Raw genomic sequence first — 25,273 nt, forward strand, 5'->3', positions numbered from 1 at the left:
TTGTCCAGTTGTCAGCAGCGGGAGGCAAGCTCACGTCCATGATACCCTTCTGAGTAGGTAGGATCTTCCCGTCATTAAATGGGGCAGTGGCTCAACAGACATAATGGCAGACTTTCTGCCACAGATGACAAAGCCAGGCTTGTAAAATCAGAAACATCTCCAGAGGAGCTGGAACTTGCCAGGTATGTGAAAGCTAGGAAGAAGGTAATGAGTGAAAGAAAGCTCAAGTACAGGGGAGAGCGATGGGGGGGGGGGCACCATACAAGGGGTTAAGCAAGCAGGCAGGCAAGACTCAGACCTTGCAAGGCCCTGAAGGCCATGTTAGGCCCTCGATGGCCTCCTGAGAGGTGTCAGCAGCCATCGTAAGCTCAAGCAGTTGACAGATTAGCACACTTGCAGTTCTCCCATGGAAAATAGAAGGGAAGTTAGAAATTTCAGAGATCAACCAGAAGGCTACTGCAGGAAAGAAGAAGATAGGGCCAGCTGGGGGCAGGAGTGGGGTGTGGGGTGTGGGGTGGAGAGGTGTGAAAGAAGCCAGAATTAAATCAGCAAGTCTTGATAATGGGTAGAATCCAAAGGAGTGTTTAGAATGATCAGGTACATGAGTAGTTGTGGACAACAGAGAAGGAGTGCTTGCTACCTTTCTGTGGATTCGTTTGTTTTGAGATAAAGTCTCAGCATAAGGCCCAGACTGGCCCTGAACTCGTGATCTTTATGCCTCTCATTCCCCAGGACTAGGAGTATAGACAGACCTGCACCTTCATGGCTAACAAAGCTATTTAGACAATGAAGTCAATTTTTGATATTATTAGTTTCAGTTTTAGTTGGGTTTTGTTGTTGTTGTTTTCTTTTTAATGAGAAGGTTCTTCCTTTGTAGTCCAAGCTGGCTTCAAACTCATGATCTTTCTATCTGAACCTCTCAATGAGGTTCACTGATGCTGTACTTGTAGAACATATGAGAAGAGAGTCCAAGAGACAATCAGACATAAGTCTCTAGACCTCATGAAAAAGGGTCTACTGGGGTCTGGAGAGATGGCTCAGAGGTTAAGAACACTAGCTGCTTCTCCAGAGGACCCAGGTTCAATTCCCAGCACCTACATGGCAGCTCACAACTGTCTGTAACTCCAGTTCCAGGGGACCTGACATCCATGGCAAAACACCAATGCACGTAAGAGAAAAAAATACATTTAAAAAACAAACAAAAATTGTAAAAACCAAACAAAGGGGTGATTAAAGTTGCAGCAAAGTGTGTTCCAGGCACTTGTGGAAAGCCCAAGAATGCTCTGGAAATAGGTTTACTACTTCAGAAAGGTAGAGGAAGAGGGAGCCGCAAAGGAGTGTGAGAAGGACCATCCACACAAGCAAGAGGAAAATCAAGAAAATGAGTGTCACTTGCCATGTGACCAGGAGGGAGTAGCCCTGAGTATGGAAGCTGCAAAAACAGTGTAGAGTACTAGTCAGGTGCCAGTGGGGGCCAGCAGTCCCAGGTGGGGAGGGGGTCAGTCTAGGGCTAGGAAAGGTGATAGTGGGGTAAGGAAGCAGTGAAGGAAACTTAGGCATCTCTTAGAATAGCTATGGAGGAGAAAGGGTAGCATGTGGAGAGGCTTTGGAAGCTGCACAAAGGTGGAGGTTGGAGAGTCTCTAGATCTCCCAGGGTGGAAGGAAAGGGAGAGGAAAACCAGATGAGGGCTCTGTGGAAAGCTGTGGAGAGAAGTGATAAGGGCCTAGGCCCGGGAGGGAGGGAGACTGTTCCCTGGGTCACAGGAGTTGGTTATCAGGTTGTCATTTCCTCCCCGTTTCTATCTCCTTCCTGCTCTTGGCCTGGCTCTCCTTGGAGCTGGAAAAGAGAAGGACCAAGTCACACCCTGGGAGAAGCTCTGTGCCTTTGGAGGTCTTTCTGCCCGACTGTAAGTGGGGCTGGGGCAGAGAAGGATCTGAGCAGGGAACAAGAACCAAGGACAGAAGATAGGGTAGAAGAGAAGGGAACAGTCTGGGAGGCATCAAAGCTGTTTGTGGAAGGGATCCTGAGAGTTACAGCAGTGGAGGGCTGGAGCTTAGGAAGATTATGCAAGGGCCAGGGCAGCATCTCTTTAAACTCCCTTTGCCCACAGGTTCATATGGCTCTCCTCATCTTGCTGTTCCTGCTGCCAAGTTCCTTACATTCCCAGCCCACTTGTGATATCTCTCAAGTGACCAGCTTGCGGGAAGTAAACTGTGAGAACCAGAAGCTTACGGCATTGCCTGCAGACCTGCCAGCAGACACAGGCATCCTCCACCTGAGCAAGAACAAACTAGGTAACTTCTCCACAGCATCCCTGGTGCATTTCACCAGCCTCACTCAACTGTACCTGGAGAACTGTGAGCTGACCAGCCTGCAGACCCCTGAGAAACTGCTGAAGCTGGATACCCTGGATTTATCCCACAATAACCTGCAGAGCCTGCCCTTCCTAGGACGGGCACTGCCTGCACTCACTACCCTTGACATATCCTTCAATCAGTTGGGCTCACTGTCTCCTGGTGTCCTGGAAGGCCTAAGTCAACTCCAGGAGCTCTACCTGCAGAACAATAATCTGAAGAGTCTGCCCCCTGGGCTCTTGGTGTCTGTAACCAATTTGAAGAAACTCAATCTGGCCAACAACAAACTACGTGAGCTGCCCCCTGGGCTCCTAGATGGGTTGGAAATGCTTAACACCCTCTACCTCCAAGGGAATTGGCTTCGTACAATACCAAAAGGCTTCTTTGGAACCCTCCTCTTGCCTTTTGTTTTTCTCCATGCCAACACCTGGTATTGTGACTGTGAAATCCTCTACCTTCGTCACTGGCTCCAGCAAAACCCCAACAATGTCTACCTATGGAAGAAAGATGTGGATGTCAGGGCCATGACCCCTAATGTGGCCAGTGTAAGATGTGCCAATCTGGGCAATGCACCTGTCTACTCCTACCCAGGGAAGGACTGCCCTAGCAGTGGTGATAGCAATACCATGGATTATGATGACTATGACAGTTTCTCTGATGTACCTACTACAAGGGCTGTGGCCAATTTCTCTACCAACACTGAAGCCCATACTACCCACGGGGACCTACTCTTAGAGTCTCCTACTTCTTCAGACAGTCAAATGCCTTCTTGGTCTCCAACCCACAAACCCACTGAGAGACAGCCCACATCCACCCACATCCAGATCCCACATTTTACCACGTTCAAACAGACCGTGAAATCTAACACACGCCTTTATAGTCTAAAATTCAATATTATAGCTACCAGGATCCCAATCACCCTAGATCTTACCTCTACCCTGACTTCCTCAGAGCCCAGCCCTACTCCCCTGGTGCCTATCGCTTACACCCTGGCTCCCCCAGAGCCCAGCACCAACCCAGTTCCTACTACTGCTGCCCTGACTCCCCCAGAGCCCAGCACCAACCCAGTTCCTAGTACTGCTGCCCTGACTACCCCAGAGCCCAGCACCAACCCAGTTCCTACTACTGCTGCCCTGACTACCCCAGAGCCCAGTAGCACTACCCTAACCACCCGAAAACCCATCACCACCCCAACCAATCCAGTGTCTACTATCACCCCAGTGTTCACTACCACCCTGACCACCCCAGCATCTACCCCAACTGAGACCATTTCAGAACTACTTTTTAGCACAGAATCCACTTTACCGCCTATCTCAGAATCCACCACAAGGATCCCAGAGTTGAACAGCCTCCTAACTTTCCAAGAGCTGGTTCAAGCAAATTCTGATACTTCCCAAAGTGACCCTCTTCTCAGTTCTGACTTTTGCTGCCTCCTCCCCCTGGGCTTCTATATTCTGGGTCTCCTCTGGCTCCTATTTGCCTCTGTGATACTCATTTTGCTGCTGACCTGGATCTGGCATGTAAAACCACAAACTCTGGACTTGAGCCAGTCCGCGGCTTTGGCCACAAGCACGCATACCGCAAGTCTGGAGGTGCAGAGGGCGAGGCAAGTAACTGTACCCCGGGCCTGGCTGCTCTTCCTTCAAGGGTCACTCCCTACTTTCCGTTCTAGCCTTTTCCTATGGGTAAGGCCTAATGGGCATGTTGGGCCTCTGGCAGCGGGACGGCGGCCCTCAGCTCTGAGTCAGGGCCGTGGTGAGGACCTATTGGGAACAGTGGGCATTAAGTACTCAGGCCACAGTCTGTGAAGGTGGGTACTTTGGAGATACTGGGAAAGATTCCAGTGGACTCTTCTGGGAACTAGCTGGGGTGGGGGATGAGACTACCACAGGGACATTCGATTTACTTCTTTATCTGAAGGCCCCTCTTTACATTCAGACCTCAAATCAAGGGAGATGGTGAGGTGACATAATCAGGCAGTCACAGAACCAAGCTCCCCATGTTACTTAGAGCATTGAGAGGCCACATGACCATTTTGGGGAAGAGATAGAAGAAGCAAATAAAGGGGCTGGAGAGATGGCTCAGCGGTTAAGAGTATTGATTGCTCTTCCAAGAGGACCCTGGATCAATTCCCAGCACCCACATGGCAACTCACAACTGTCTGGGGACCTGACACCCTCACACAGACATACACACAGGCAAAACACCATTGCACATAAAATAAAAAAAAAAAGAAAAAGCAAATAGAAATGGAGCATGGCTCCCGTATGTTCACACATGGATGGAAACTCGGAGCGTCACTAATCAAGACAGGAGCACTATCCCAAGTATCATGAGCAGATTTTCTGTTTAATGTTTCCTTGTCTTCCCCCAGGGTTATCCGTATAATAAAAATGTTTTGAAAAAGAAAATGTAGCTTTCTTTGGGAGATGAGAATGGCTGAAGCACCTGTTATAAGAATTCCCAAGGTCCTAACTGACCCCACCCTGATCACAAATACCCAACACACCTCCAGTTGTAGCAGAGGGCGGGTGGGTAGGACACAGGGGTACTTCCCACACCTTAACATTCTTCTCCTGCAGGGTTTGAGTATCCCCAGGCTGCCTTAAACATCAACTTCAGAATAGAACAATGTCCTAGAACGGAGAGAGTGCTACAGCCTGCCTGCCTGCAGCTGGGTAGCAGAGGTGGGTACAGTCCTCACACCCACTGCCTCCAGAACTCTCCTCTCCTCACTGGCCAGGTCAAGACTGGAAAAGGGTGTGTCACCCTGGTGGGTTTGACTGAGAAGTCTTAGGTCTGCTGTTTTCAAAGCTGGATGTATCAGGGTCCTCCTCTCCGAATTCACTGATTGTGCCATTTGCTAATTCTCCAGTGAGGCCTTCTTCTATGCCTCATCTCAGTTCAATCCAGGGCTTAGGGCTCAGATAAGGGAAGGAGGGCTGCATCTTCCTGGTTCTACAGATCACCCTTCTCCAAATGGCTCTAGATCTTCCTGTGAATGTGACTGAATCTCCTTCCTGCCTTGAAGTCTTCCAGGCAGAGGACAAACCTTAGAGGTTAGCCATTAAGGACTTTTCTTCACAAACTCCACCTCCCAGTCCAGTCCAGCTCATCTCCATGGCAGTGTGCTCAAACCACTGCACATCTCAGTCCCCGGAGCCAGCATCCCTCCTGAGACTGTCCTCACTCCAGCTAAGAGCTGTTTCTGCTCTCCTCTTTCTATCTGACGGGTACCACAGACAAGTCTGGAGTTCACTGCTACAGACATTTCCAAATGTTTCTCTCCTCTTTTTTAGTTTGCTTTTTTTTTTTTTTTTTTGGAGACAGGGTTTCTCTGTGTGTAGCTTTGGCTGTCCTGGAACTTGTTCTGTAGACCAGGCTGGCCTCGAACTCACAGAGATTCACCTGCCTCTGCCTCCCAAGTGCTGGGATTAAATGCATGTGCCACCATGCCCAACCTTCTGTCATCTTCTTGCTGGACTTAAACTCCTTAAGAAAAGGTGTAGGCTTCAAATGTCTCCAAGTAGCCACTACCGGTGGCCAGGACACAATGTGCATGGAAGAATTAAGGAAAGGAGCAGCAGGGACACCAGGATGCCGCACGCCATCTTTTTGTGTTGAGACTCTGCCAAAGGGATAGCTCACACCTGCTGCCTGCCTGTTCTCCGGCCTGGCATGCAACCCTTAGGCTGCCTAGCACTCCTCCCAGTTGACCTTCCCTGTATCCTTTAAGGTCCAAGAAGTTTGTAGGATCCTTGAGGGCCTGGGAATCATACTTCAGAAATGGATGAAAAAAAAGATCACTTTTCCCAGCCAACCCAGTTTCTGACCAATAGTCTTTTTTTTTTTTCCCTCAATCCTTGGGTTTGACTCCACTGTGTACCGAGAGCTCTGGACTGCTCTTTTAACGACTGTAGCTCCAACCAACAGAAGTCCAACTTACATTTTTTTTCCTATTTTTCAAGACAGGGTTTGTCTGTGTAGCCCTGGCTGTCCTGAAACTCACTTTGTAGACCAGGCTGATCTCATAGGAGAAATCTGGCTGCCTCTGTCTCCTGGGTGCTGAGGTTAAAGGCGTGTGCTACCACATCCCACCTGCCTCAATTCAGACTCATTACCCCCTCCCTATGCTGCAAAGGCAGCCATGAGATCCCAGAGGCTTTTCTGAGAATGTGTCATGATTTGTGAGCACTGCATTTTCAGGCAAATGGATTGCAAGCAGTGCACAGGCCCAGATTTCTTTGTGTCAGATGCTGAGGTAGGACTTATTTACATAGTATTTTCATAAAACCAGTAGGTGATTTTCTTTAATGGTTTTTGTTAAAAACTCCAGTTTGTTTTCCAGAGATACCAGCTTCTTTGTGCAGTTAGCTCCCACTAGGATCCTCAAGACTATCCAGATTTGGGGTTGGTGTTATCAATCCAATTTATTAATTACGTCCTTGGGGAGGAGGAAGTCACATCCCTCCACCACAGACCCTTTTGGCCATCTAGATAGCTTCTGCTCGCTCCTGTCTCCTCTGGTTTCTCCAGAGAGAGAGAGAGAGAGAGGGAGGTCTGCTGTCTTGTGTGCCCTGAAACTAATACCCAAGAGGTGACTATCAATCCTCAGGGAAGTTTCTCAGGTCCTCCTAGGAATAGCCAGTGACAGAATGATCCTAAGCATCGGGCTGGGCACAGCAAGCTAGAGCAGGGGTCGAATAGGTTAAAGTTCTTTACCGCAAAGGAGTAAAACACACTGTAGAGGGAAAATAAATAAATCCAGTAGCCCAGGGCACTTCACTGTTGGAACAGCGGGTGACCTGGGGACCCTGGCACTCTAGTCCCAGGACCTTGCCACATCAGCCACTGAGGAAGAGACGCTTGTAGGCCTTGTTCATCTGTTCCAAGAAGATGAAGGTGAGGACAGTGTGGGGGCCCAGTCGGGCATAGTATGGTGTGAAGCCCTTCCACAGGCTGAAGAAACCCTCATAGCGGACGACTTTCATCAGCACATCCTAGACAGACAGGCAGGCAAGTGCTGGGGCTAGGATTTGGCCTCTAGGACTCTGTCCCCTATGCCCAGCTCCCTTCCTATCCCTCCCAGGGCACCCAACACACTCTGACCCAAGCTCGCCCTCCCTGTCTCCTCACCAGCCCATTCTTGTACTCTGGCTTCCCATCGATCATTCTCATATTTTGGATCCTGAAAGAGAGAAAGTATGTGAATGCAAGGCAGAAAGACAGCCCTCCCGAAGCTCTCCAGTCCCAAGCTACAGACTCACCTGGTTTTGACAATGTCCACGGGCATGGAAGCAGCGGTGGTGACGAGGCCACTGATCATGCTGGCACAGAAGTGGCACAGGATATTGTCAGAGAAGTAGCCTGGGAGGTGAAGCAGAAGGTGGCAGTCAACGCTCAGGAGGCTCGGGCCAGGCTGGGCATCCAGTCCTCAGCTCCGGGTCTCTCACCTGAGTCCAGCAAGAACTGCTTGGACTGGGAGTAGGAGGCAAGCTGGGCAGCATTGACGACGACAGCTCGAGCCATGGTAGGGATGCAGCCCTGGAGAGTGGAGGTAATGAAGAGAGAGTCAAAGCTGCCAGAGACCTAACCCCACGCCCCAAGACTTCGCCCCCTCTGCTCACCCGCCACAGTGTTGGGACTCCCTCTTCCCTGGCAATTCGAATTAGGGCATTAAACACGTTTTTGTAGCCACGGCGCTGGTCAGCTGGAAGCCTGGGGAAAGCGCGGGGGGGGGAAAAGGCAAGATCAGGATGGCTCAGGGTTCATAGGAACAAAGAGGGCCTCAGTAGGTAAGTGCCCTGCCATAGGTCTCCCCTGACAAAAAACGTGTAAAACCTAGTCCTTTCATTCTAGACTCCAAGGATGGGGCTGGAGTTAGGCTCAGACCTGGAACTCACCGGCCATCAGCAGTCATCCTGATAAGAGCCACCTCAGCCGGCGTTCCCACAAACGCCCCAGTTGCACCTGCAGTCATGCCAATCAGGGCTTTCAGCAGGAAGCCAGGGGGTGTACCATCAGCCCCAGTCAGGCGCTCAAACAACACAGTGTAGATGCCAAGCCGGGTGGTGGTGTAGGTGGCCTGGCGCAGCAGGCCAGCCGACAGCCTGAGGAGCAGAAAGGTCAGCACAGCCCAGCAGGCCAAGGTCTAGACCTGCCAACCCACAGCCTCCCTTCCCAGCTGGAGGAGGCCCCAGTACCCAGTATAAATGCCCTTCAGTCCTTCTGCCTTCAGGATGCTGGTGAGGGCATGGAAGCTGGTTTTGTACTCTCGAGTCTTGGCCCCTTCACCACTCAACTGCATCCGGTTCTTCACCAAGTCCAGAGGCTGCACAAAAACTGTAGCACCCATCCTGAAGCAAGGCAGGAAAAGGAATCAGAGCTCAGTTGTTCCAGCTCCATTAGTGTCTACTGCATCCCCGCAGCAGAAAGTTACAAAGGTCAGGGCCTGATGCGCAGTTAAGGATTCAGGAGGCTGGTGGGCATGTGTGTCAGTGTGTGCACGGACGGCCATGTGCCAGAAAAAAAGTCCAGTGGTCCAGTAAAGACCATGCAAACCAAAATACTTCAGTTCCTTAGAGTTCAAGTAGAATTAGATTACAGGCAGTCTAAGGAGGGGTGGAGAGGGCATCCATACCCTAGGACAACAATCGGTCCTCTAACGAAGCGTTTAATAACCACACAAACAGGCACAGTGAAGCAATGGTGGTGGAAACACGCGGGGCAATGACTCTCGAGTGAAGCCAGCCCAGTGAGGGCCCTGCAATGGCTGAATAATCCTGGCAGCCCAACAGGGAGCCGGCAATACTCTGGACATTATGGGGACCCCGCACCGGCTCAATTTACTGCAACAAACCCCGAGATGCACTGGGCCCAGTTACTTGCGCCCGTCCCTTCCTCCTTTTTCCCATCCCTGGGGCCTGAGCTTACCCAGCCAGGCCCCCAAACAGGAACTTGACCGACTTAGGGGAGGTACGGGGCTTCCCGTCCATCCGGCCAGCCCCGGGACTCGCCGTCGCCGCCATCGCCCCTTGATGGCCCTCGGCTTTGGGTCCCGTGCACGCAAAGCCCCGCTCGCGCCCAAGGTGACACCAGCGCGCAACAGGGCGAGGGCACGCGCGCGCACGCCCCTCCGACAGGCAAGTCTGGCTTGAGCTAGAATCTGGGAGGGGGGGGGACGCAGGCGCGCAGCGCAAAGGCGGCCGGGAATGAGGCGGGGCTAGTATACGTAAGCGAAGGGGCGTGGCTGATTTAGGAAGCCTCTCTGTAGCCCCCGCCCTTCCCGAATTGGAATCGCGGGAAACTAGTGTTTGAAAATCTCGCGAGAACAAATGAGGCAGTCGAGTTAGGGCCAGCAATTCTCTCGCGATAAATTTCAGCTTAGAGATGGGGTGATGGTGGTGGTGGTGGTGGTGGTGGTGGTGGTGGTAAGCACTCTCGCGATACTTGAAGGTACCGCAGCGACCAGGAGGAGGTTTGTAAACAGGGCAGCTCCAAGATCTCGGGCGCTGAGGGGAAAAAAAAAAAAAACTAGGTCGTCTCCTGGGCATCGGAGCTCCCTCCATCTCCGCAGGAACTCTTTCCATGTCTAACATTTCTTTCAACCGGCCTTTTAGGACCGGAAGTCCTTCGTCCTGAGCGTCCAATACTGGAAGCGGCCTTTCTTTACCGGAAACCCTTTTCCAGGGGATCGGAAGAAGGCCTACCTGGCCGGAAGTCCCACCTCTTTGAGATTCCCCCACCCTTCTTGAAGTTTTTCTGTTACCTGTTTGCCTTCGTTTCTATTCTCCGTTTTATTTCTGTATCAGAGAAAGATACATTGTCTCCCTCCCAGCTCCACTAAGCTGGTTTCATACCTCACTTCCCGAGTCGGAGTTTTTCCCCGACGCTCCCATGTAGCTGAGAAAGTGGGACCTGGGGGTGGCTGGACCCCTGGGATCCTGAAGGAGAGGCAGAGAGGTCGCAGAGTTCTGCTCTTGCTATCAGGACGCGACCTCCTCAGCCTTACCCCTCCCGCTGCCATGCACCCTGCAGCCTTCCCGCTTCCTGTTGTTGTGGCTACTGTTCTGTGGGGAGCATCCCCTATCCGAGGGCTTATTCGAGCGGTGAGTAAGGGTCGGATGGGGGAAGGGTGCTGAGAAGGGGGGTTTCAGACTGAAGGGGAAAATGGTCTATTTTGTCTGCAGACCTCGGAACACAATGCCAGCATGGACTTTGCAGACCTCCCAGCTCTATTTGGGGCTTCCCTGAGCGAGGAGGGACTCCAGGTGATGCTCTCCCCATTTCCTTATAGTCTCTATCCTGGGCAGGGGTTGAGTAGCCGTGCTCTGGATCAAACTGGAGGTAGGAAATAGTCGAGTTAGCAACGGAATGCGTTGGGCTGTGGATAGAGCTGAGTGGCAGGGTGCTTACCTAACACGAGTGAGATTGAATCACCAAAAACACAACCCCCCCTCCAAAACCTAAGTACAGTACCGTGTTCAATGCAGAGTCCAGAATCTAGAGGTACAAGGCAATGTCCTAGAACTCCAAGTTTAAGAGGGACATTGAAGAGTGAACGAAGATAAAAAGCAGGTGCTGATCAGTGATGTCTCCAGTAAATACTGTTTATGTGGATGGCATTTCATTGACCCTTAGTAAAATGGGTAATGGAAATTAGCTTAGAGTTATTGTGTTAACCAGTAAGTGAGGTAACCATGTCTGTAATAGTTTATTACAAAGTTCTTGCCACATAGGAAGAACTCAGTTGGACCACGGATAGCAATAGTTGTTCCTAAGATAGGTAATTGGAAAGTGAAGCAGATTCAGAGTGCTATATGTACACTAAAAGAAGAATGTGAAAAAACTTGGTGAAAATGGCGTGGATGAGTAGCAAGCTGAATTATTATCAGTGGGAAACTGGAAAAACAAAACCAAACTAAGAATTTGAGAAGTCGAGGGATCCTCTGGTAAAGGGGTGATGTGTGCTGTAATTGCATCTTTGGGAAGCTAAGAGATGTAGATTCTGCTTTTTGTTTGGTTTTTTTAGACAGGTTTCTCTGTGTAATCCTGGCTGTCCTGAACTATGTATACCAGGCTGGCCTCCAACTCAAAAGACCTGCCTGCCTACCTCTGCTTTCTAGGTGCTGGAATTAAATGCATGTGTCACCATGCCTGCCTGAGATGCAGTTTCTGATTGGGGTGGGATGCTTAGACCTCAGGAATGAGTACTGAGGGTAGAGCTACAAAATACAGATGGCCTGTGTATGTATTCTACACACGATAGGTCCTATGGGGGGCAGAATGTAAAGATGGGAAATCCAACTGTTTGCTTTTGTCCCTCAGGGGTTCCTTGTGGAGGCCCACCCAGAAAATGCCTGCAGTCCCATTGCCCCACCACCCTCAGCCCCGGTCAATGGGTCAGTCTTTATTGCACTGCTTCGAAGATTCGACTGCAATTTTGACCTCAAGGTTGCTAAATGTGAAATGGGAGCTGGTACATGGTAAATGACACTGGGAACTTTAAAGAAAGGCAAGGTTTGTAACTACTGTCCCTGTTTTGTCCTTAGGTCTTGAATGCTCAGAAAGCTGGGTATGGTGCAGCTGTGGTGCACAATGTGCATTCCAATGAGCTTCTGAACATGGTGTGGAACAGTGGTAAGGCTGGGGAGACTGCACTGCTGGGTTTCCAGTAGAGTTCAGTAGGACCAAAAGAGGCCGTTCTTTGGGTGGGATGGACAAAGTGTCAGATGCCAGTTCCAGGGATTGAGTGGAAGGCTAAATCCCTGGTATCCTGCTCCCTACAGAGGAAATCCAACAGCAGATCTGGATCCCATCTGTATTCATTGGAGAGAGAAGTGCAGAGTACCTACGAGCCCTTTTTGTCTATGAGAAGGGGTAGGGATATGCTTTCTTCCCATTCTTCTCCCCGCCTTCCCATGACAGCCTAGAACCCAAGTCCCACTGCCCTACCCACTCACACTCAGGCTCTTTTTTTACTTTCTCTTCACCAAAACCTTGTTCCAATTCAGTTACCTGGTTTTGGCTGGCTTGAGACTTGTGTTTGTTTCTCAGGGCCCGGGTGCTTCTGGTTCCAGACAATAGCTTTCCCTTGGGCTATTATCTCATTCCTTTCACTGGCATAGTAGGACTGCTGGTTTTGGCCATGGGAACAGTACTGGTAAGTAGCCATGGGAAGAGCTTACAAGGCCAGACTGGGTCTGGAGATGGGAAGTGAGGTGCTTATTGGATTTTCCAGTTTTGTTTTGTTTTTTTAAACACTTAAGCCTGGTCCACTCTCCCTTACTCCTAGGTAGTTCGTTGTATCCAGCACCGGAAACGGCTCCAGCGGAACCGACTTACCAAAGAACAACTGAGACAGATTCCTACCCATGACTATCAAAAGGGTAAGGGCACAGTAGCAGGACCCATCTTAAAAGGTGTTTTGAGCCCAGTAGATAAGGGGTGCTGGAAGATGTCACCTTTGTGTCTCTTTTACACACAACCAACCACAAGCACAGGAGGTAGGGTTACAAATATGATCAAGTAAAACTTTTGACCTTGTGGAGAGTATAAAGATGTAAGGAGCTGGGAGGACTCAAAGAAAGCAGGTGAGGGAGGGGTTGGGTTATCTAGCCCTGGCCACCAGTGCCATATAAGGTTATAGCAGAAGCCTTGTCCCTCCCACTTCTGCTTCCCCCCCCAACCCACTTCCCTTCTTTTATCTGCTTGTCCCCTCTAGCCCCAAGCTTTTCTATATCCTGCCCTAAGACCTTGCAGTGGCTTGGTAAAACCTGAGGAAATAATTTTTACAGGTTTTAATTCTAGCCTTCCAGTGAGTTCTCTTGGGCTTGATTCTGAATGGCTCAGTGAATCCTTTTCTTCTCCCAGGAGATGAATATGATGTCTGTGCCATCTGTCTGGATGAGTATGAGGATGGGGACAAGCTTCGGGTACTTCCTTGTGCACATGGTGAGGCAACTACTTCAGCCGTGCCCCTACCCTACCTGCAGAGACCAGGTGTTCCACATAATTCCTCTCTATAGCCTATCACAGCCGCTGTGTCGACCCCTGGCTTACTCAGACCCGGAAGACTTGCCCCATCTGCAAACAGCCTGTCCACCGGGGTCCTGGGGATGAGGAGCAGGAGGAGACTCAAGGGCAAGAGGAAGGTGATGAGGAAGGGGAGCCAAGGGACCAACCTGCTTCAGAGTGGACCCCACTCCTGGGCTCTAGCCCTACTCTTCCCACTTCCTTTGGGTCCCTAGCCCCAGCACCCCTGGTCTTTCCTGGCCCCTCCACAGACCCCTCACCTTCTCCTTCATCTGCTGCCCTGGCCTGAAACTCCCCACACTGGACATCTCTGGTGATGTTTGCACAAACTCTTCCTCATGTCTCACAAGCTGAGGGATAGGGGACATTTCCGAGTTCTTGAACCCAGCCTCATCCTTTCGTAGGTGACTGGGAGCCATAGGGACATGGTCTTCACTTCTTGGGTTAATAAAATTGTTTTTGTGGACAAAGTAAAGGGCAAGATCGGTTTTTATACAGGTGAAATTCTAGAAAAAGAATCACCTCATGAGATTCTTGTCAGGGGGACAGCCCCAGCTGCATTTGCTATGACTCAGGGAGGGGGAGCTCCACCTACATAGGATGACTCAAAGGCCTGCCTCACCCGCAGGCTTGGACCCATTCTAGTCTGGATGGCTGTGTTCCATGACACATAAGTTCTACCACTATAGAGGGACCTAGGTCACCCGACTGGGTACACGGAAGAATACCTACTTAGGCCCAGGCTAAAAAGCAGAAAAATGTAAAGGACTACAAAAGGTTCAGTCTAGACACAGCCAGGAAACAGCTAAGCTCAGTGGAGATGGGTCACAGTGTCTGTCTCTAATACCCCAAGTGCAAACCACACAGGACCTTGTTAGTAGAATCTTTTTTATTCAGAAAAAAAGAAAAAAACCAAAAACAATTTTTTTCCCAAACACACACAGGAGGGGGTATGGGTAAGGGGAGGTATCTGTCTGTCCAGCCCCAGCCCCCAGCCCATGTGGTTTTGGCAGCAATAAGGGAAATGGGGTAATGGCCCAAAAAAAAATAATGGTGTGTGTGTGTGTATGGAAAGAAGGGGTGCAAAAGCTGAAGGGGGTGGTGGGGAGGGGGCAGATGAGGTCAGTACTGGGAACGCCGCAGGTGGGAGGCCATTTCATAACATTTCTTGTTGATCAAACCACCGTGGACACCTTCTTTGCCCATCAGCAGGACTAGCGCTGGAGGAAAGAGAAAGGAGGCTAGAACCCAGGTGTCAATTCAACCCTGCCAGCTGTTGAGCAGCTGTCCAGCCCTGGAGGCTGTAACCTAACCTCATTCCTCCCAACCAGTCCCCCCACACACACAGATAGGCTGTCAGTCACCCTAAAACAATAGAGCTTTTCAAAGGAGGGGAAAAAAAACTAGTGAAGTAAAGGCAAAATTTAGAAGTCACGCCGGCTGCAGACTGCTGTGGCTAGGAACGGCTGTGGATGAGTTTTCTACCTCGTTTTTTACAGAACTCAGATTGAGCCAAATGCTGACTTAAGATCTCAAGAATCCACACCAAGCAAACTAATCTCAAAGCAGGAAGGAGTTTAGGAAGTAATATAATGTAGTTTTTTTACAAGATGGGGAATCACTGGTAGAACCCAAGGGACTCTTCAAGGTTCCCACATCCAGCAGACTTAGAGTAAAATACGGTTCTGCAACCTTTACCCCAAGCGATTAACAAAAGGAGATACATTAGGAGGTTCAAAACTAGAGAACCAGTCAAACCGAGAAACTCACTTTTGGCAGTCATGGTGACAGTAACATTGAAGGTGGGGGCTCCTCCGGTGCTCTTGGTACGAAGATCCATTGTAAATTCCCCATCCTGCAGCAGTGAGTCCCGGATCACAGAACATTTCTGGCCCCCGAGTGTCAGCCCATTCACGAAAAAACTTGACCGGTCTTTGCCTACCAGGACACCAACCTCAGCTGGCTAGAATCAGAATCAATCACCTCGTTAAGTTAGTGCACCGTCTAACTTGGAAAACAAGAATCCACTTATTTATCCTGAGTTGGGGGTAAATGTGCTTCATACACACCATCAAAACTTGGGGGGAGGGTGCAGAAAGAGATCATGATCCCAAAGCCTGACAAATGGGACCAGGGAAGCAGAGGAGTATTTCTCTGAAGACTCAGACCTTGATGTTAAATAGGGAAAGCAAAGGAGAAAAACGTGGGTACCAAAAACCAATCACTGATCCAGGAGCATCTGGATGCTCAGAACAGTCCCTTCAGGAAAAGCAGAAGCGGAGAGGGTGAGGGAGGGGGCAGGGAAAGAGGAGAAGCAACTTTGCCCTTATTTGGTCAAAGGTTCTGCAGGCGTTGTTAGGAGCCCGGACGCCTGGGTCTCCGGGTAACCAAGAGTTTAGGTTCAGGTATCTACACCCCAAGATGAAGAAGCCGACCCCTGGGAGCTTTCCAGGAGTGTTGAAAAAAGTTTTAAGGATTGGGGGACTAGGCTGTCTTGACTCTAGACATCCCGGGGAACCTTTCTTCTTCTCCCCCCTTAAACCCTAAACCCCTATATCCGGTACCCTCCCGCCCGGAAATCCCCTTCCCCCCCATTCGAACTTCCGCTCCCCCTCCCCACTTCCGGGCAGTGTGGCCAGGGAGGTGGTGGCGGGGACAGCAGCAACCTTATTCCTTCACTTTTACCATCTCAGAACTTCTCACAAAGTTCCCCTACTCCAGGCCCGGCCGGATGGCGGGAAGGGAGGGTGAGGGGACTTCCGGGACTGGCCTCACAGAAATGTTGAGGCTAACGTGCAGAATTGGGGGTGTCTGTGTGTGAGTGTGTGGCGGCCTCGCCCTCTCTAACGGAGTTGGGAGGGGCAGGGAGCTCACGGAGGTCGGGCAAGGGCCCAAGGCCACGCGCCTGGAGCTCCCACAAGCATAAGGGAAACAATGGTGAAGGGAGCGCGAGCAGGCGGCCCAAAGGGGAGTCGAGGCTCTCCGAGCCCCCTTATCAATCATAATCCCAGGCTAAAACTGCAGCGCGTGCCTGCCCCGCCCTGGAGGAGGCGGAAGTGGGCCGCCGCACCGGGCGGCGCGCCCCTCCCCGCCCTGTGCCCCGGATGTAACGCCCCGTCGCAGAAAGCGGGGTGGCGGGCGGGATGGGCGCCGCCGCCGAGGGGCGTAGGGCTCGGGGGGCAAGAGGGGGACCTAGATTCATGCAGCCGCCATTCGCGCCGCTTCCAGGCAGAGGACCAGATCACGGCCTCTCGCTGCCCTCGCTAGACTGCGCCCGCCCCCACCCAAGCCTCTCCCTGAGGAGCTAAGCCCGGTCAATGCCCAGGACCACACAGGCCTCGCAGTACCGTGATGCTAACGAAGGTCTTCCCGGGGACGGCGGCCCAGACGGAGGGCGAGTCCTTGTAGCCTACGATGGCCGCGTCCTGACAGGTCCCGTCCGCCATGAGGCTGTCGATGTAGGCGTTCCACCCGGCCATGGCGCTGCTGCTGGGGCTGCTCTGCGGGCTGCTGCTGGGGCCGCGGGCTGGGCTCGGGCTGGCGGGCGGGGGGAGGCAGAGAGCTCGGGGCACGCGCTGCCGTCCGGAACGCGGCTCTGTTAGCTGTGCAGCAGCCCTCGCACCGCCACTTCCTGCTCCTCCCCCCTAGATTTTTATTTGCAAAGGGCGGCGGGGCGGGGCCTGATCCCCATTCCCTCCCTCCACCCCCCCCCTCGCCTGGCCAGATAGCGAACTTTTGCAAATGCAATTTTAAGAAGCCCTCCCCCCTTTTGCAAAATGTGCCGAGTTCGATGGAAAGCCGTGCAAAAAGCTAGAGTGGTGATAGCAGGAGCGAGGTTAAGGTTAGAGCTCGCTCCAATTCATACTGAATACAAACCCCTTTGGCATAAAAGGAGGAAGACGGGAGAGGAAAAGGGAAATTAGTAAAGGCTGAGCAAATTAAAGTGGGTGCGGGGAACCCAGGGTTAAACGGAATGATTCCCTCACACACACCCCCACCTCCGCGGGAGGGCAGGAACGGCGGGCGGCGGCGGCGGCGCGTGCGCCCGCGCCTGCGCCGGGGCAGTGAGAAGACAGCGCGTGGGGCGGTTGGGGCTAGCGGCTGGCTGCGCGAGCGCGCGCCTGGCGGGGCCGATTTGGACCTTCCTAGGATGGAAGAAGCGTCCCCACTAGGTGGAGCGGGCAGAGGCCCTGGGGTGTGCGCTGCCGCCTGCTCCACTTTTTAGTTTTTATTTAGACGATTAGGGAACAAAACTAAATTTGATGTAATACTCTGGTCAGTTTCAGTGATAAAGGTCCCCAACCAGGGCACCTGATCCCAACCGTTTGCCGGGGACGCACATGTTGGGCTTATTCGAGTGCATCCCTATTATTCCATCGCTGGATCCGCTCCAGCTCAGAGCCTCGCCCTACTCCTGAACCCTCTCTACAGAGGTCACTGAACAGGGGCGCCTGCCGGGTGACACAGGCGGGACTCTTTTCAAGGCGGAAGAATACGAAAGTACCGATGATGGCAACTTCTACAAGAAGGGGAAAGTCCCTTCTACTTTGGGCCCATTGGGCTTTTCTTCCCCCCACCCCGTAAAACTTTTTCTAAGTACTGTGTGCGTTCAGCTTTACTAGCCGCCGGGGGCGGGGGTGGGGAGCGGACGGGACAGCAGGCCGGTGTGGCTGGCGGGAGTAAATGAGTCACTCGGGACCCTTGCAGCCGAGGGGCTCGGCCGCTTCCGGTCCCTCGGAGGAGGGGCGCCAGGGTTTGTAGACCCTCCCGGTGTAAGGACTTCGTTCGCTGCGTCTCTGGAGCCCCGTTGCGTTCCCTGATGTCCACCCCCAAAATCCTGGCTTCCCACGCCCCCGAGCCCAGGTTCTTCGACAGCCGCGTGGCTGAGTCGCAGGCGGGGCTGCGCTGGGGCACGTGGCGGCGCTCTACGCCCGCCATCCCCTGACCTCTGGCCTGCGCGCCTCCCGCCCCGGGTGGAAAAGTCCCGCAGGGAGCGGCGCGAGATAAGGGGGGGAGGGGCGGGACTGGGACGGGGCAGGTGAGGACCCTAGGGTGGAGGCGGAGGCGAGGAGGGCGACCCCGAGGGGAGGGCAGACAGGGAGGAGCGATCAGGAGCTGGCCGGCCAGTGAGTCACCCGCCCCAGCGCCGGCGGGTGAGAAGCCGAGGCGCCCCGGGACACCGGCCCGTCAGCCTGCCTGGCTTCCGCGGGCCAGATCCGCCTCACTCGCCCTCGCCCCGCCAAGTGGAGAGTTACCGAGTGCAGAGACTCACTTCCTGCCATGCTGCAAAAGGATGGACAGAGCGGCCGCCAAAATGTCATCCCCTTCTAGCGTTCATTCATGGTTTTCCCCCACTCGTGATGCAGCTGCATTCTTTGAGAGACGAGGGTTGAGCGCCGAGGCGCCCACAGTCGGTGGGGGGAAACAGTTCCTGACCACTAGGCTTCACGCTGGGCCCTAAGTGCTGCCCCAGCACAATCTGTTAGGCGCCGGGCCAGCGCTCAGTGCCGGTCTATATTCGTCTCCTGGCCTCTCTCATCGCCCTTCTCTGGCCAAAAGTGGGTAGGGTGGAGTGGTGCGGACATGACCGTTATGAGGACCCTGAGAGAGCAAAGCGCTTGCCTTCTTTGGCGGAGTGGTGTCAACTTTAGACCACAGAGCTGGCTCAGCATCTCTGATTCCTTCCCCCAACTGCGTGGCCTCCACGGCCTGCCTCTGAGTGAGTGGAGCACGTGTGCCTGCCAGTCTTACAACCCCCTTCTTCAGGCCCCCTCATCGGCCTGCAGGGCTCAGATTACCCCCGGCCTTCCCTAAAGGGCATTAGTTCCTCTTTAACCTTTGCGAGAGGGGAATGTAGGCTTGAGGAGAGAGACCCTCCTATCAGAAGCCCCTCCAAGAAAGAGTGGACTTCCAAGTTGAGACGTTTATTGGGGGACAGAAATAAAACGTACGGGGTATGCATTAGCTTTTGAGAAGGGGTATCCAGGCCAGAGGATCTGCTTTGGGCAGTAGTGGGCATTTGGCTGCAGGCCTGGTGTGGAGGGGGGGAGGATGGAATGAGAGGCGGGGCTGGCTGGGGGACAGGGTGGCTTGAGGATAAATGCCCAGCCTGAGAAGGGGTGAGCTGACACTGTCCCAGCTGCCACCTAGAGAAGCTTCATTCACAGTCCCCGCGAAGGCATCGCAGGTTTGATAAAACCAGTTGCATGGTGTGCAGGTGTTGGGTGCTGCTGACTTGGGGAAAGTGAGGGGAGTGTGGGCTTTTTTCTTCCTGTAGCTAGGGGACTTAAAAGAGAGTGGTCAGGTGGAGCAAGCAGACTTGGGGAGTGCTGGAGTACTGACAGGAAAGGAGGCGCTGACGGTGGGGAAGTAGATAAGACAGAAGTAAGCCAGACAGAGCCTTTGGGGTCTAGGATTTTGGAATGAGGAACCAGATAGGATTTGAGGACTAGGAAGATAGAGCAAGCAGGTACTTAATCAGAAAAGTGGAAGAAGAAGGCGTAAGCTTGGTGAAGTATTCAGGGAGTGGTGTCATCTGGGGAGTTTATAAAGTCGTGAGCCCTCGATTCTCAGGGTGGAGGGTGGGACAAGAGCCGTTCTGAGTGGGGGAGGGTGGGGGAGGGGCCGGCCTGCCTGCCTCTGGTCTGTGACCTTTTTATGGGGTATTTTTAGCTCCAGCACCTGCCTTCTTGGGGTGGAGAAGACTCTTAAAAGGGCAAGGGATTTCTAGTTCCTCAAGGGATCAGCTGTCCACGCTCGCTCACTCATCTCTTGTGGTGCAGACATGGCCATGCAAAAAATCTTTGCTCGAGAAATCCTGGACTCCAGGGGCAACCCCACCGTGGAGGTGGACCTGCACACCGCCAAGGGTAACACATGCCTGCTGAAATGAACTGGTTTGCCTCAGAAAACCCCCAACCTCACCTGCTCCTTCCCAAGAGTTGTATACCACATCCTGTCCTTTGTCAGAGGTTCTGTTCCCCAGACTCCTTCATAGGCCCTCTTCTCTTCCTGGCCACAAAGCTGGGGGAGACGGGAGGCTCTGTATTTTCTTCCGTCCCTGAGTCCAGGGAGGTGACCCCAGGCCCTTGTGAATAGACCCCCTGATCTGCCGGTTCCTCTTGCCCAGGCCGCTTCCGAGCAGCTGTGCCCAGTGGAGCTTCCACAGGTATCTATGAAGCCCTGGAACTAAGAGATGGAGACAAATCGCGATACCTGGGGAAAGGTGAGCAAAGATTAACCCAACACACGAGGAACCTGTGTGGGCACATCCAAGACTGGAACCCAAAGCCAAGCACCCCACATGGGAAGAGGCCTAATCCCCTCAGAAATCTGAACCCCTTCTCTGGCCTCCAGGAGTGCTGAAGGCTGTGGAGCATATCAACAAGACTCTTGGCCCTGCTCTGCTGGAAAAGGCAAGTGGAGGAGCCCCACTGTCTCTCCCCACCCTCCCTGTGACCCTGCCCCTCTCCCCAGGTAGCCCCATTGCAAATACTGTTGCATATCCTTCATCCTGTACACTACCTGGCTCCTGAGAACTCTGACCTCTGCCTCCTCCAGAAACTAAGTGTTGTGGATCAAGAAAAAGTTGACAAGTTTATGATTGAGCTGGACGGGACAGAGAATAAGTGTGAGTGACATGCTGGAGACGCACGCAGCAGGGCTGGGGCACCACTGGCAGCTGGCCGGCCTGTCTCTGTGTCCCACATCTTAGGGCACACCGTAGCTGGATAGCCCTTTATTCATTCCGCAGGCATTTCCTGATGCCTGCCTTCTGCCCGGCCTGGCTGGCAGTAGACACATGTGAAGCTGTTGGCCTGGGGAGGAGGGGGTGAACTCCCAGAAGTCTGCAGGCCAGGAAAGAGATGAGTTAATGTAATCTTAATGTCCAGTGGCTTAGGAAGCTTCTTCCTGGGGTGACCAAAATTTTCAAGGAATTAACTGAAAAACCTGGAAGAACTCTCATCCTTTCTCCCTGTTTGCCTCCCTCCAGCCAAGTTTGGGGCCAATGCTATCCTGGGTGTGTCCTTGGCTGTTTGTAAGGCAGGAGCAGCTGAGAAAGGGGTCCCGCTCTACCGACACATCGCAGATCTTGCGGGGAATCCTGATCTTGTACTTCCTGTGCCTGTGAGTATGGTTGTCCCTTCTGAATCCCTGTGGCGCCTGCCCCTCCCCAGCCAGGAATGTTTGAGTAGCACCCCCTAGGAAGTCTACCTTTAACATCTGGCTGCAAAGAAGCATTGAAATGAGATCTCTTTCCCACAACCTAAAGCTAAGCCTTTTGAGGTTTCCTCCCCTTCCTAGGTCCCTTAGTTCCTCCACATTCCAGGCTCAGACTGGTTGCTCAGGCCTCATTCTGTCTTTGTACCCCACTCCTCCAATCAGTTTTGAAAGTGTCGTCAGGGCAAGGACCTCAGTATCTCTGTGCATCCTCCAACTCTGTATGAAGTCAATGCCCTCTTAGTAGTAACTTTGAATTTTGTAAGGTGCAGAGAAAGCCCTGAGTGTAGAAAGTCCTGGGTGAATGTGTGTGTTGACATGGACCAGCCTTGTCAAAGACCCCAGAGCCTCAGACCATGGAGGGACAGCAAAGCTTGCCCCGTGGGCTAAGGTTCAGAGGCATGGTAAAGCCTTCCTTGGTGACCAGGTGCCTGTGTTGATAGCGTGTACATAATATGTCCACCACAGCTCCCTCCCCCTTGGATGTTTATGGCCTGAAGACTGCTGCCCTACAGAGAGTGCTCTTGCTGAGATCCCCTAACCCTGTCCCCTTGGTCCAGCTGTATACCATGAACCCCACCTCCTTGTTTATATGTGTGCAGTAACCCTGCTTCTTTGTTCAACTCTGTGACAAATATGCTGAGCTCTGTATAATAAACACTTTGAGCTTCTAGAGTGCTGAGGTTTTTCCATCAGAGAGCTCAGTCTGTTCACTCTCCAGATTTTCTGTCTGTGTGTCTATTCTGTCTCTTGTTCATCCCCTTACTGCATCTGTCACTTCCAGCCTTGGAGCCCTGCATGGACTGGGCAGAACTTAATCTCAATTATAATATCACCATTTAGTGTTACTTACTAAGGAAGATTGTGTTCAGAACATGGGTGGTGGTAGTGCATGCCTATAGTTTCAGCACTCGAGGTGCAGAGACAAGTGGATCTCTGTGAGATCGAAGCCAGTATGGTCTATAAATTGGGTTGTAGGGCAGCCAGAGCTACACAGAGAAACCCTGTCTTGAAACATCTACCCCCCAAAGAAAGAGCATGGACTCTAGAGACCTCTGCTGGGTTCAGACCCTGGCCTTGCCTGTTTTCTAGTTGTGTGATCTTAGAAACCTCTATGCCAGCCAGGTGTTGGTGGCGCACGCCTTTAATCCTAGCACTGGGGAGGCAGAGGCAGGCAGATCTCTGTGAGTTCGAGGCCAGCCTGGTCTACAAGAGCGAGTTCCAGGACAGCCTCCAAAGCAATACAGAGAAACCCTCTCTTGAAAAAAAAAAAAAAAGAAAAAAAAAAAAAGAAACCTCTATGCCTTACTCATCTCTGTCATCCATAAAAAAAGAAATTAATGAATGTATAGTTAATAGAGGTGTTTGAGAGTAAACCAAGCTAGTTTATTTAGAATGCCCTAAAATTATTTCATTCCACATCAGGCACATGTTAAGAATTTTATGTTTTATTTCTCCTAATTTTCAGAAGAGTTTACAGGAAGTAGGCATTATAACCATTTTGTAGAAATGAGGGAAAGGCATACCATTCCACGTCCTAAACCACTCAGCTAGTGAGCAGAGTCCAGCTTCTACCTCCAGTTCCCTCTCACCTTTGACCCCGCATGCCACCCAGTTCTGAGCACTGTGTCCTCCTGTCTCAGGCCTTCAACGTGATCAACGGGGGCTCTCATGCTGGAAACAAGCTGGCCATGCAGGAGTTCATGATTCTGCCAGTGGGAGCCAGCTCGTTCAAGGAGGCCATGCGCATTGGCGCTGAGGTCTACCACCACCTCAAGGGGGTCATCAAGGCCAAGTATGGGAAGGATGCCACCAATGTGGGGGACGAGGGTGGCTTTGCGCCCAACATCCTGGAGAACAATGAGGGTTAGTGTGAGCATCCGGGGGCATCGACCACCTGGGTTCCCGTGAGGTGGGAAGGACACTGGCATCTCAGGTCATTTCTTGCTCTTCTCCTAGCCCTGGAGCTGCTAAAGACAGCCATTCAGGCAGCTGGCTACCCAGACAAGGTGGTGATTGGCATGGATGTGGCAGCATCTGAATTCTATCGCAATGGGAAGTATGATCTGGACTTCAAGTCACCTGACGACCCTGCAAGGCACATCAGTGGGGAGAAGCTTGGGGAGCTGTACAAGAACTTCATCAAGAACTATCCTGGTGAGACTTCATGTGCTCCCCACCTCCCTTAGTCTTCTGCAGTTGCCTGACACTGGTTTCCATGTTTGACTTCGTCACAATTCCCGTCCTTTCCATCCTCAGCTCCATCACAGCCTCCATTTAACCTCTACTTCTTGTCATCCCTCCATCCGGCCCTATCTCTAACCCCAACTGTGTTCCCACACCCCTACCAGTGGTCTCCATTGAAGACCCCTTTGACCAGGATGACTGGGCCACGTGGACCTCATTCCTCTCCGGAGTAGACATCCAAATTGTGGGAGATGACCTTACAGTCACCAACCCCAAGAGGATTGCTCAGGCTGTTGAGAAAAAGGCCTGCAATTGCCTGTTACTGAAGGTCAATCAGATTGGCTCAGTGACAGAATCCATCCAGGCGTGAGTGTCTCCCAACTCAGGCTCAGAGTGGCCACGCTCGGCTCCGGCTCAACCCACTGCTGCTGTTCTTGCCCTAAGTCTGTCCTTCTTTGGGAACCTGATCCACCCAAGTCTATAGCACTCCTAACCCCAAGGCTATGACTAACCCTTGGCTTGTCCCCAAGACCTTTGCCATTGTGCTCTGCCATGTCCCTTTACCTCCCTCCCATACTGCACTCTTACCATCTTCTGACCACCCTAATCCAAGAGCAGAAATCCCCCCCCCCCGCTTCCCAGAGAACTCAGGCGCTGCATTTCCTGTGGTGCCCACTGCCCAAAACAAAGGGAGAATCCTGCCTTGCCCCTAGTTCTCTTACTGAGGTCACCCAAGGCCTCATCAAATGTTCTTCCCACACAGCTGCAAACTGGCACAATCTAATGGCTGGGGGGTGATGGTGAGCCACCGCTCTGGGGAGACTGAAGATACTTTCATTGCTGACCTCGTGGTGGGACTCTGCACAGGACAGGTACTCAGGCCTTCCCTTTACTGAGTATCCAACCACTAGAGTCTGCTCATTTGGGCCCAACCCAACCCCTTCAAATCCCTTTCCCACCTCAGATCAAGACTGGTGCCCCGTGCCGTTCAGAGCGTCTGGCCAAATACAACCAGCTCATGAGGTATAGTGGGTACAGAGGCCTGGCAGTGGGAGAGGAAGGCACTCCTGGTTACAAGATAGCAGTTCTGATTTTTTTATTATAGGATTGAGGAGGCTCTTGGAGACAAAGCTGTCTTTGCTGGACGGAAGTTCCGTAATCCAAAGGCCAAATGAGAAGCTGAAGGCTCCAGGATTCCAAAGAACAAATACAGGCCTTCAAGCCCTTCTCCCTGAAATAAACACTGCCAAACGAGATCATGTTGTGCTCCTTGGAAGGAAGGAGAGACAGGATGATTAGGTAGCCAGGAAGGACAGGAAGTGGACAGGTGGAAGGAGGAAGAGGCAAAGAGTGACATGTAACCTGCTGTGACAAGGAAGTGATATAAAACAGAGAAATTCACATTTTGGAATGAAGCTAGAAAAAGCAAATTCTCTATGTGAAAAGGAACTGGAGAGGTGTTTGTGGAATGAGGAAA

General features: G+C 52.2%; 5 protein-coding genes across 11 annotated transcripts; 3 read left to right on the top strand and 2 right to left on the bottom strand.

Moving 5' to 3' along the window:
- The first annotated feature begins 2,050 nt into the window (after positions 1 to 2,050).
- Positions 2,051 to 4,761, top strand: Gp1ba (glycoprotein Ib platelet subunit alpha). Its single transcript, XM_040749037.1, has one exon. The coding sequence runs from the start codon at positions 2,118 to 2,120 to the stop codon at positions 4,161 to 4,163; it is 2,046 nt and encodes a 681-aa protein (XP_040604971.1). The 5' UTR covers positions 2,051 to 2,117; the 3' UTR covers positions 4,164 to 4,761.
- Positions 4,762 to 6,637: 1,876 nt separating this feature from the next.
- Slc25a11 (solute carrier family 25 member 11) lies at positions 6,638 to 9,523 on the bottom strand. Its single transcript, XM_040749043.1, has 8 exons — positions 9,289 to 9,523; positions 8,559 to 8,711; positions 8,259 to 8,465; positions 7,983 to 8,073; positions 7,809 to 7,899; positions 7,623 to 7,722; positions 7,492 to 7,543; positions 6,638 to 7,355 (listed from the first exon to the last, which is right to left on the bottom strand). The coding sequence occupies exons 1-8, from the start codon at positions 9,381 to 9,383 to the stop codon at positions 7,200 to 7,202; spliced, it is 945 nt and encodes a 314-aa protein (XP_040604977.1). The 5' UTR covers positions 9,384 to 9,523; the 3' UTR covers positions 6,638 to 7,199.
- A 171-nt stretch (positions 9,524 to 9,694) lies between these two features.
- Positions 9,695 to 13,864, top strand: Rnf167 (ring finger protein 167). Of its 5 annotated transcripts, none has more exons than XM_013111811.3 (10): positions 9,695 to 9,832; positions 9,975 to 10,463; positions 10,545 to 10,625; positions 11,683 to 11,808; positions 11,907 to 11,994; positions 12,144 to 12,234; positions 12,412 to 12,517; positions 12,650 to 12,743; positions 13,228 to 13,308; positions 13,383 to 13,864. In XM_013111811.3, exons 2-10 carry the CDS (start codon positions 10,380 to 10,382, stop codon positions 13,676 to 13,678), a joined length of 1,047 nt encoding a protein of 348 aa, XP_012967265.1. In that variant the 5' UTR covers positions 9,695 to 9,832; positions 9,975 to 10,379; the 3' UTR covers positions 13,679 to 13,864. The 5 variants fall into 5 exon arrangements, with proteins under 5 accessions (XP_012967265.1, XP_040604976.1, XP_040604973.1 ...); XM_040749039.1 differs by having other exon boundaries at positions 9,760 to 9,832; positions 10,393 to 10,463; positions 11,683 to 11,756; XM_040749041.1 differs by having other exon boundaries at positions 9,814 to 9,832; positions 10,393 to 10,463.
- A 396-nt stretch (positions 13,865 to 14,260) lies between these two features.
- On the bottom strand, positions 14,261 to 17,013 carry Pfn1 (profilin 1). The gene is made up of 3 exons (XM_005067480.4): positions 16,737 to 17,013; positions 15,160 to 15,352; positions 14,261 to 14,609 (listed from the first exon to the last, which is right to left on the bottom strand). Exons 1-3 carry the CDS (start codon positions 16,866 to 16,868, stop codon positions 14,512 to 14,514), a joined length of 423 nt encoding a protein of 140 aa, XP_005067537.2. The 5' UTR covers positions 16,869 to 17,013; the 3' UTR covers positions 14,261 to 14,511.
- Positions 17,014 to 18,567: 1,554 nt separating this feature from the next.
- Positions 18,568 to 25,050, top strand: Eno3 (enolase 3). 3 transcript variants are annotated; one of them, XM_040749038.1, is made up of 12 exons: positions 18,568 to 19,108; positions 20,172 to 20,258; positions 20,519 to 20,614; positions 20,746 to 20,804; positions 20,950 to 21,019; positions 21,383 to 21,516; positions 23,253 to 23,475; positions 23,569 to 23,766; positions 23,961 to 24,162; positions 24,560 to 24,668; positions 24,761 to 24,819; positions 24,902 to 25,050. In XM_040749038.1, exons 1-12 carry the CDS (start codon positions 18,973 to 18,975, stop codon positions 24,969 to 24,971), a joined length of 1,443 nt encoding a protein of 480 aa, XP_040604972.1. In that variant the 5' UTR covers positions 18,568 to 18,972; the 3' UTR covers positions 24,972 to 25,050. The 3 variants fall into 3 exon arrangements, with proteins under 3 accessions (XP_040604972.1, XP_005067534.1, XP_005067533.1); XM_005067477.4 differs by lacking the exon at positions 18,568 to 19,108 and adding an exon at positions 19,438 to 19,576 and having other exon boundaries at positions 20,062 to 20,258; XM_005067476.4 differs by lacking the exon at positions 18,568 to 19,108 and adding an exon at positions 19,469 to 19,576.
- Positions 25,051 to 25,273: the final 223 nt, after the last annotated feature.

The sequence above is a fragment of the Mesocricetus auratus genome, unplaced genomic scaffold, assembly GCF_017639785.1.
Source record: "Mesocricetus auratus isolate SY011 unplaced genomic scaffold, BCM_Maur_2.0 Super-Scaffold_100007, whole genome shotgun sequence".
Taxonomy (NCBI): Eukaryota; Metazoa; Chordata; class Mammalia; order Rodentia; family Cricetidae; genus Mesocricetus; species Mesocricetus auratus.

Bases quoted from the DNA above. Each gene is read 5' to 3' on its own strand.
- Slc25a11 (XM_040749043.1), bottom strand. From the start codon at position 9,383: ATGGCGGCGACGGCGAGTCCCGGGGCTGGCCGGATGGACGGGAAGCCC. The intron at 7,900-7,982 runs GTGAGCAGAGGG...TCCACTCTCCAG, and splicing joins GAGTCCCAACACTGTGGCGG to GGCTGCATCCCTACCATGGC. The intron at 7,544-7,622 runs GTGAGTCTGTAG...TCTCTCTTTCAG, and splicing joins GTGGACATTGTCAAAACCAG to GATCCAAAATATGAGAATGA.
- Rnf167 (XM_013111811.3), top strand. From the start codon at position 10,380: ATGCACCCTGCAGCCTTCCCGCTTCCTGTTGTTGTGGCTACTGTTCTG. The intron at 12,235-12,411 runs GTAGGGATATGC...TTTGTTTCTCAG, and splicing joins CTTTTTGTCTATGAGAAGGG to GGCCCGGGTGCTTCTGGTTC. The intron at 12,744-13,227 runs GTAAGGGCACAG...TTCTTCTCCCAG, and splicing joins TACCCATGACTATCAAAAGG to GAGATGAATATGATGTCTGT.
- Eno3 (XM_040749038.1), top strand. From the start codon at position 18,973: ATGACCGTTATGAGGACCCTGAGAGAGCAAAGCGCTTGCCTTCTTTGG. The intron at 20,259-20,518 runs GTAACACATGCC...CCTCTTGCCCAG, and splicing joins GGACCTGCACACCGCCAAGG to GCCGCTTCCGAGCAGCTGTG. The intron at 23,476-23,568 runs GTTAGTGTGAGC...CTCTTCTCCTAG, and splicing joins CATCCTGGAGAACAATGAGG to CCCTGGAGCTGCTAAAGACA.
- Pfn1 (XM_005067480.4), bottom strand. From the start codon at position 16,868: ATGGCCGGGTGGAACGCCTACATCGACAGCCTCATGGCGGACGGGACC. The intron at 15,353-16,736 runs GTACTGCGAGGC...TTCTGATTCTAG, and splicing joins AGACCTTCGTTAGCATCACG to CCAGCTGAGGTTGGTGTCCT. The intron at 14,610-15,159 runs GTGAGTTTCTCG...TCTTTCCTCCAG, and splicing joins TGTCACCATGACTGCCAAAA to CGCTAGTCCTGCTGATGGGC.
- Gp1ba (XM_040749037.1), top strand. From the start codon at position 2,118: ATGGCTCTCCTCATCTTGCTGTTCCTGCTGCCAAGTTCCTTACATTCC.